Source organism: Erpetoichthys calabaricus, chromosome 16 (assembly GCF_900747795.2).
Source record: "Erpetoichthys calabaricus chromosome 16, fErpCal1.3, whole genome shotgun sequence".
NCBI classification, from domain to species: Eukaryota; Metazoa; Chordata; class Cladistia; order Polypteriformes; family Polypteridae; genus Erpetoichthys; species Erpetoichthys calabaricus.
Window position 1 is genome coordinate 70459443 of NC_041409.2, and position 10038 is coordinate 70469480.

The following is a 10038-nucleotide window of genomic DNA, read 5'->3' on the forward strand; positions in this document are numbered from 1 at the left end:
TTGCTCCTGCCTTAGCTTATCCACTGCCCTTTGGTCAGAACATTTCTAAATGACTGGTGGCCTTTAGCTGACAATGACAGGTCATAAGAGAGCAAATAGCAAATATAAACAATTTGTAGTAATAATCAGCTCAACAAGTACAATGGGCCCAGACAGTGCGCCTCTGCCAGCTTTCTTCTTCGACTGTCTGAGAAACTGCCTGAACAAATAAAGACGGATGGATTTCCACCAGATACAGCATAGTTTTGCTCCAGGTTTTCATTTTTTTTATTGTTCTAAAATTGTGGAGCCCACAAAGTTTAGTCTTCTAGTATCCCTGAAGATGAGAGAATCAAGCGACTTTCAGTGAAGTCTTAAGACGTGAAGTCTTAGAAGTTGGGTGTTTGAAACATATATTATTTCCTAAATGTACAGCCAACTCCTTTGTTTTGTATGACATCAGCTCTCGTCTCACAAACAAGCGCTCTTCTCCAAGAAAGCAATTTGCCAGTGACCTTTACTAGGCCTACATGACTGGTTCAACAGATTTAACTTGCAGCTGCTAATGCCAGATGTCACTGATCTGCAAAACCCTTCTTTCTTTCAATTCTGTTTTGACCTAAGTATCAAGAACAGAAATAAAAACTGAGGACCCCATCCAAAACATCTCCTGTTGAAGTGCTAATCCTCAAAAGAAGAGAGATGCATGTGGCTGCCACAGAGAAAGTCGACAGGCTTACCCTGGGACTCCTTTCATGGGCTGCTGCTGCAAAAACTGAAATCAAGACATAATGACAGACAACATTTTGAAGTGAAACGTATGAAGGACTGACTCCAGAACTGGTAGAAGAAGACCATACCTTGTGAGTCTTTGTGAAGTGAGCTCTCATCACTGCTCAGCTGTACTCATTGACTTGTGGCTAAAATAGAAGGTGAAGAATTCTAGAATGGCCGCTCTTGTTTGCTCTACGCCATCTGTGGACCGCTGTCTCTCTGGAGGAGCAGATACTCAATTCTGGCTTAATATGCCATGAGACACCATTTGCCAGCGAGGGGTCTATTAACCGTAGAAGCTTAAATCACCAATTATGGACAGTATGCCAGAAACAGTGGCTACAAAAGTATCCACCCCTTGGAAGTTTCCACATTTCAATTTTATCAAACATTGAATCACGGGTTTAATTTGGCTTTATGGCACTGATCAACAGAAAGAGACTTTAATTTCCAAATTAAAACAGATTTCTGCAAAGCAGTCTAAATTAATTACAAATATAAAACTCAAAGTAATTCATCACATAAGTGATATCTGCAAATCAATATTGGTGCAGCCAGTTGGTTTTAGAAGTCACCAAATTAGCAAAATGAAGATCATCTGTCTGGGCTTTCAGCTGATCGCAGTATAAATTCACCTTATCTGGAAGGTCCAACTTGTGGCCAATCAGTATGGTGGGCTAATCTAAACAATGAAGACAAAAAAAAAAACACTCCAAGCAAAGTCAGCGGGCAGGGACCAGAAAATATCCAATTCAGTGAATATCCCTTGTAGTCAAGTTAAATCTGACATTAAGAAATGGAAAGAGTGTGGCACAGAAGGAAATCTAACTACAACAGGCCGTCCAGAAAAAGAAGCAAGCTTTATGAGGGAGGGATAATGGCAGAAGGCACCTGGGAGACTATTTAGTCAGCTGGAAGAAAGTTATGACTAGACCAAAATTGAGTTTCTTGGCCATCATATTAAATGCCATGTTTGAACACTGCACATTGTCAAAAACATACTATCTCCATCGTGAAGCAGAGTGGTGACAGCATCAGGATTTGGGGATGCTTCTCTGCAGCAGGACCAGGAGACTTGTGAAGGAAAATGAATGCAGCACAATCCAGGGAAATCCTGGACGAAAACCTGATGCCAACTGCAAGAAGATTTGTTTTCCAGCAAGATAACAACCCCGAGCACAAACACAAAGCTACACAGGAGTGGCTTCAAAACAACAATGTGAATGGCCTGGCGTGGCCAAGTCAGAGTCCAGATCTCAGTCCAAACGAGATTTTATGACTGAATTTGAAAAAGGCTGTTCACTCAAAATCAGCATAACACCTAACAGAGTTTGAGCAGTTTAGCAAAGAAGAATGAAGAAAAACGCCAGTGTGAAGATGTACAAAGCTGGCAGGAACCTGAGCACCCAGAGTCAAGGATGTCATGGCTGCCAAATGCTGACTTGAAGGGGCTGAACACTTCTGTGATCAATTACTTTGTGTTTTATATGTTTGATAGATAGATAGATAGATAGATAGATAGATAGATAGATAGATAGATAGATAGATAGATAGATAGATAGATAGATAGATAGATAGATAGATAGATAGATAGATAGATACTTTAAACTTTACAAAAGCCCATGAGAGAGAAATACTTACATTTCATATAAACCAGAAGGACATTTATAAGAATCTGAATTTGCCTCATACGAGATATTAAACCCACCATAACAGACGGTGCTGTGCTGATTTTGTGTAGCCTTTTATACAAATGTTCACTCTCTATCAAACTAACCTGCATATCACGAGACTGCAAAGCACAGAACTCTTCATATTCTGTGCCATTTTATTACAAGACCCTATGGTCTACCCATTTCGAGGTATGCCAACACGTTGTACTGTACTAATCAAACCATGAAAATCCACACTCGGCTCCCCTCGTTGTGTGCTACCTTTCAGTTTCCAGTATAGTAGCCAGTAAGCAGTTTTCTGCAGACACATTCAGCAATGGCAGTCTGCCGGTACAGTACTCACCAACAGCCCCAAACCCTTCTAAACGTAAAAAACTGAAAAAGTTACACCGCTCCTGGGCTTCATGATGGAGGCTCTAATAAACATCAAGCTGGCTCCTTTTTGGATTCATAAAGTCAAAGACCATCATCTACACTGTTGTGTCTTTTTTGATTATGGCCAACACCTACAGTGCCTTACAAAAGTATTCATGCCCTTGGAAGGTTTCATAGTTGTATTATTATATAACATCGATTCACTGAGGATTTCATTTGGCTTTTTTGACGCTGATCAACAGAGAAAGACTCTTTAATATCAAAGTGAAAACAGATCTCTGCAATGTGGTCTAAATTAATCACAAATATAAAACACAAATTAGCTGACTGCATAAGTATTTCAAGTCAGCATTTAGTAACAGGTTTCCATCTGCCCAAACAAATCTCACTACTGCATGCTGTTCATCAATGGTGCAATCCCGCAGCAGAGCATCCACATTCATTTAACTTTGGTTTCAACTGGACTAATGGCAGAGCGCTGTGGTGTGTAAGGCTGAACTACCCATAAGCCACCAAAAAACATGTCTCATTGCATTAGCGTCTAGCCATTGTGTGTACAAGGTAATTTTCCAATTGCCTTTACTTTTTGATTTACCCTCGTAAGAAGTCTTAGTCAAATTGAAATCTCTAAGCAAAGTAAATCACAAAAAAAGTCTCTCAAAGTTTATCCACAGCCTTGGACAATGAGGAAACACGCAGTCCCAGCTTATAATTTTATGCACCGGTGACGTCAAGTGGCTCTTCTTCTGGGGTCGTGTCCCCTAGCAGTGAATTGTTGTGTGGTAGCAACAGCACTACAAAACACTAAATGGCAGCTTAGAAAACATAATAATACTTTCAATTCTAAAGGTTTCAACCAAAAAGTAACAAAGGAAACAGTAATATAGTTACATTCCCAATGAATATTTATTCAAACTCCAAAAAAAGTTTATTCTGCTTTAAAAAATTAGCAAAGTTAAATATAACATAACACAAACACAGACCCTAGCACCCATTTCTGTCAGCTAGTGAGGTAGATAGTCCTATAATCTCTCTACAAAGCAAAGCCAAACAATTTTAATGTTGAATTTTCATATTTTAGTCAATTTTTTATGAATGACTAAGGATAACAACATGAAACCACTGGAAGTGAGATGTAGCAGTAAAGAACAAACCAAGAATCATCAGTTAATTTTTTTATATTCTGACCAGCTTTGACCTGAACAGGATCACAGTGGTCTGCTGGAGCCTACACCAGTTAGCATAGGGCCCAAGGCAGGAGCAAACCCCGGATAGTAGATTGCAGGGTGGACACCCACACACACGTTGGTCACAATTTAATATCACCAATCCACCTAACTTGCATGTCTTTGGACTGTGGGAGGAAACCAGGAGTATCTGCAGGGAACCCACACAGACATGGGGAGAACATGAACACTCCACGCAGTGAGGATTCAGGACACAAACTCCAGTTTCCTTACTGCGTCACTGTGCAGCCCTTCATTGGTTATTATGAAGTGAAAATGTGGATTTCCTTGTGCTAAAGGCTGTTCTCCTCTCTTGCAGCTCTCGACGTGCCTTGCTCATTGGCAGACATGGGTCCTGATCTCAATGAGACTTGGATGAACGCCTCCTTCTCCACCGCCTACTCCTCCTTTGCTGGCTTGGACCTCCTCTTCCTCCTCAAGCCTCTCTTTATCCCTCTGTACACCCTCCTAGTGCTCGTGGCTTGCATTGGCAATCTGCTGCTGATTCTTCTCATTGCCCTGACAAAGAAGCTGCACAGTACCACCAACTTCCTGATTGGTAACCTGGCAGCAGCTGACCTGATCATGTGCCTCTTCTGTGTACCGCTGACTGCCTCCTATGCCTTTGAGCTACGTGGTTGGCTTTTCGGCAGCTTCATGTGCCACTTTGTCATGCTCATGCAGGTCGCCACCGTTTTGGTGGCCGTCCTGTCCCTCACTGCTATTGCTGTGGACCGCTATGTGGTGGTGGCCTACCCCATTCGCAGAAGAATCAGTCGGCGCTGTTGCCTTTACTTGGTATGTGCCATTTGGCTGGCTTCACTGGCACTCTCATCTCCCACCTCACTCCACACAAGCTACCTTGACCTCAGCCCCACTGGCCACAACATGACCATTTGTGAGGAGTTCTGGGCAGAGCAGGATCAGGAGAGACTCATCTACTCTTGCTGTATCCTCCTTCTCTCTTACCTCATCCCACTGTCGGCTGTCTCTGTCTCCTACTGCGCCATTTCCCGCCACCTACGCAAACGGAGCGTGCCTGGCGCTGCTGTCACGGCATCCTCCAACCGTGAGAGATGGGCACGTAAAAAGTGCAAGACGTTCCGGCTACTACTGATCTCTGTGCTCTCATTTGCCCTTTGCTGGCTACCTCTGCAAGTGGTCAACCTAATCCGGGATCTGGATGTCGATTTTGTCATCTTGGACAAGAGTTACATCAATGTGGTGCAGGTGTCCTGCCATCTGGTGGCCATGAGTTCTGCCTGCTACAACCCCTTCATCTACGCTTCCCTTCATGACAAGTTTCGCTTTTACCTGGGCAGGTACTTCTATCCACGCCACCTGCAAAGGCGCCAACAGCACACTGGCAGCAGCAGCACCATCACCTCTCACCGCCTGACCCGGCTGCACACCTGCTCTACTTTGGTGGACATTCCGATGATGAATACTGACCAGCTGGTGGTGGAAAGACCTTATTCTTGCCACTAAAATTTAAAAAGGAGTCCCAGGACAACAACTCTTCTCCTTCAGCAGAATGATCGTGGACTTCACAGCATGGCTAGAAATGAATCAGTTTTCTCACATAATTATTATGCATGAATGCTCCCTGATCAGAGGTTGAAAATAGTGAAGCTTTCATTGATATAGTGCCTTTCATTACTGCAGTCTTACTTGTGAGGAATAAGTATTTGCATTTGAGTTTTCTGTCTGGTTCTCTTATGGACCGTCAACAAGCTTCTTCATGTATTTTGCAATCTGAGCATGTGCTTTGTGGTGGTGTTCATGAAGAAAGGTGTTATATAAAAACAAAGGTTGATTTGCTGAAATTTTTATTAAGATGCACAGTTTTAACAAACGCTAATACATGCAGACAATCTTGCAAGAGTCAGGTTTGATGGATGAAGGTGAAAGAGTTAAGGGGGTAATGAGAGTTGAGGAGATGGTGACTGATAGGATAAGAAACAGAGTGGCTGGAGGGGTGGCTGGTGGAACAAAAGTTTCATTCAGCATCAGACGTTGTGCAGTTTCTCAGAATGTGGCCAAATAATAATTAGCCGAGAAATGTGACAACTTTATTACATTGTACGAGACCCCGCCAGCCATCTGATTTGCTTTGAGACATGTGAAGTTCTCCATAAAGGTATGCCTGGGATGCAAATGTGAAAATAACAAGATATGTTTTATTAATGCCCAGGGAAAGGAGACGGACGTCAGGGTGCACTTTGTGTTATAAGCCATTTAGCTTCAAGTGTATGAATACTTGTGTGTCATTAGCAGCACATTAAAGCTTTTTTTGCTGCCAGCTTTTAATATGAGAAGAACATACAGTAGAGTAGCAGCAATGGAAGCGTTATGATTATATAAATAAATATAAAAGAATAAAAGCTCATATAGTGAAAGTTCTGTATTTGGAGATGAAGGGGTCAGCCATTCTCACTCAGAGTTAAGCTCTTCTGTCAAGATGAAGATGGCTCTTTCTTTTGGCTTGTCGCAGTCCACTATGTGTACCACTCATTTATTTGTGACCACCAGAGGGTGCACCAGCTCCCCAACATCCAACACAATAGACACAGGCACAAGTCCAGCAGCACACGTTTTACTTACAGGTGGGAAACGCTTCCCAAACTGTTCCCACAAGCAGCACAGTATAATAAGTACAGCACAATAAACAAAGCACAGAGCACATCTCTCTAACCTTCCGCCTCCACTCCTCTTTAAGCAAGCATTGAGCGTCGTCCTCTCCCTCCCGACTCTGGCTCCGGGAATGAAGGCAGATGGCTCTTTTTAAGTGATCCTTCGAAGTACTTCTGGTATCCTGTTGGCTTGGCTTGGGAGCATTTCTGAGTAAGGCTGGAGCCCCAGGGAGTAGGGCTCCCCAGTCCCCGCAGTACCCCCTAGTGGCACCCACGAGCACCCAACAGGACTGATTTACAGAACTCCAATTCCCATGAAGCTCTGTGGGCAACCGTAGTACTGCTGCAACCCAGGGGGACTGACATCTATCGCTCCAGGGGTGATAATGCCCTGCACACATTGCAGCTTAGGTGAGTTTATGACGCCATAGCAGCCATATACGAGTGGGTGTAGGATATGAGTGTGCCCTGCTGCAGCTGGAGTCCAACCGGGGTCATTACCTTACTTCTTCCCAATGTTGCTGGCCTACATGGTCCTGAGGTTGGGTACAAAATGGATGGGCAGATGGATGTTAAGCTGCAGTGTGAGTGAAATGAACTGGACGGAAGCAAGACATCTTTGTGAACAAACTTCATTTTGTGCAATGCTTGTAGGCTTACCAGGTCTTCAGCAAGGTGGACATCAACAAGGAAGAGCAAAATGAAGGATTTTCTTAAAATTAAGGGCACAATACAAACAAGGCAGAGGTGCAGGCTTTAAAGGGACAGGCTGGATCAAAAGAGGACACACAGTTCAGAGTGGTGTCCATGATGTATTCTTTGTAGCCAATATTTTGATTTTCTTTTCTTTTACAATTACAACAAAAATTATTAATTTAACAAAACCCAGACATGTATTTACCAGTACTGCAAAACATCCAGTAAGCTGGACTGCAAGGAAAAGGTGACCAAAGAACAACAAACCTGCAGCCACTGTGGCCCCCCAGGACCAATTTTGCCTACCCCTGAGTTAGAATATACGTGTCTTCATTAAATAAACCGCATTATGCACAGATTTGCAATCTTCAGACCTTTTACTTATTGTGCAAAATACCCCGTGGCAATCAGGGGGTCCAGTTAGTGCTCCATTGTTCTCTGAACACTGAAATGTTACTGGTCCTATGAAATACACAATACATGAGCTATAGAGACTGTTGTCACGTAGGCCTAATGACATCACAAATGCACCGTCTGCAAACAACGTCAACTTGTGGCCAGTGTCACCCAGAATGGCCACTTCTCCTGTGACACACATGTTCTGCATGGGAGACCAGAGATGGTGATGCTCGCTTTAACAGCAGAGACTTTTCAGTTAAACTTCTTTATTTGGAACATTTTTATTGTTCTATTTAAAGTTTTCAAAAGTAAAACTAAAGTTTTTAGTAGAGAACATCTTTTTTTCTTTGTTTTAGAGTCGAGTTTGGTGAGTTAGACTAAACAAAATGTCATTAACGCCACCAGCATAGACCAGCATTAGTTAGTTAGCGGAATGGAGGGCAGAAACACGTCATCTCAGGCTAAAATAAAATAAAACAGACCAACTATTCACATTTTCTGAAGATATAATCATGTCTGTTTTCTCACATAGCCAGAGACCCTTGACACTGATTTATAATCAATCAACATTTTTATAAAATGTGTTTACCAAGACGACCCACAATTTTGATTCTGAGGCTTTAGGGGGTCTAGAGGGTTACTTAGGACGTCTCCATGTATATATAGCACACTCCCTCCCCCACCATTACTTATCATCTATGGGAGTGGAGACAAAGTTTTAGATTCGTCAAAAATTTCGATCTCCGGTTTTCAACAGATCTCGCCGTTTGAGGCTCCCCTGATAGCAAAAACATTGATATCTCAATGATGAGTGTGTGTGTCTATGTGTTATTGAGGACAGTGTAGAGCTAAAACTGCTGGATGGAAAAATATCAAACTAGAAATTTAAGCTTGTTACGAAATGATAAAGTATTATGATTAGTTTTTGAGCCAAATCGTGCAAGAGAATGAGGCACTCTAGAGGAACCCTCAAATACAGTAATTCTGCAATTAATTATGCATTCTTTTCGTCAATTGCTATCATAATGACCTATTTTATGATCAGAAATATCAGCATCAGAGCAATAAATAATTATTGAAATGTTATAGAATAGTTCAGGTAACTTGGTTCCTAGGGTGCAAAGCCTATTGATGTTCACATCCGAATTTTTGTTTTTTGCACTGCCATATTTGTTACCTCAAGGAGCGCTGACATTTTGTAGCTTTTATTTTGTGTTGCTAAGTCAGTTGCTGCATTGTTACCACCAGAATTTATGTTCTGCTGATTGCACAAAAGGAAAACTGGTGAGGCAAACTGACCAGGAGATGGTCAAGGACAAAAATCAGAATCAAAATTATAGACAAAGGTCAAACTGGGAAGACCAGAGCCCAAAATCTTAGTCTTGGATAGCCAAAGGTCACTGCCAGAAGAACGATACACGCAAATCTCACACTGCAAAAGTCTTTTAGAATATTTGAAAACTCAGCTGACACGAGGCGCTGACCTTTATACTGGTGCCAGTGGGACGTCACATGTTGCAGCTTCCGTAGCAACGGAGTTTGAAACAAACAACTAAAAGGTACAAATTGCAGTGTCTACTGGGAAACAAATATGGTGGTGCAAAAAGATGTTAAAGCAATTAACTCAAAAGATTAAACTATTCAAGAAAACTTGAAAGTATTTAAATTTAGCACCCCAACTGCCCCCCCAACAAAATAAAAACAAAAAATGGCTGAAATTGGAATGAAAATACATATAGAAAAGCTAATGAAAGAATTGATAACAAGCCACAAAGTGAGAGCTCACAAGTGCCATGATAAGTCAGGACATCAGCATTATAAACCTGTAATGTGAAGTCCATCACTACTGAAAAGAAAACTGCAGGGAAACAAATAATGCTATTGCAGTATATTTGGATGTTTCATAATTATATTTAACTAGCCGTCCTCTGCAGCTCTGCCCACGTAGTAATTTTAAAGGACAAACTTTAAAACTTAATAAACAAACAGGTATCGCTAGCTAATCGGAGGCAAGGTCCACTCCAAAACATGGCGAGAGGTACACCGGCTCAAACGGTGGCTGGCACATGAGTGAGGAGAACCCCACTCCTGATGTCACGCGGGGGGCCCCTCGGCCTACAGCCATTCTCTCGGATTCGTACAAATAAATCGCTCCTGCAAGCGAACTATGATACTTAGCATGTTGAGAGAAGTTGCAAAATCATCCGGAATGTTCAAGAAATTTATAGAAAAAAACCCGATCTAAATCCGTTAAGTAGTTCTCTCGTGAAAGGCGGACAGACA

General features: G+C 42.2%; 1 protein-coding gene across 1 annotated transcript in view; it reads left to right on the plus strand.

Annotated features, from left to right (window-relative positions):
- Window positions 1-6832, plus strand: part of prlh2r (prolactin releasing hormone 2 receptor) — a 64259-nt gene extending 57427 nt beyond the window's left edge. The window contains exon 2 of the mRNA XM_028821407.2: window positions 4347-6832. Coding sequence (XP_028677240.2) covers window positions 4376-5515 — 1140 coding nt within the window. The 5' untranslated portion in view covers window positions 4347-4375 and the 3' untranslated portion in view covers window positions 5516-6832. The remainder of the gene's footprint in view (window positions 1-4346) is intronic.
- The last annotated feature ends 3206 nt before the right edge of the window (window positions 6833-10038 follow it).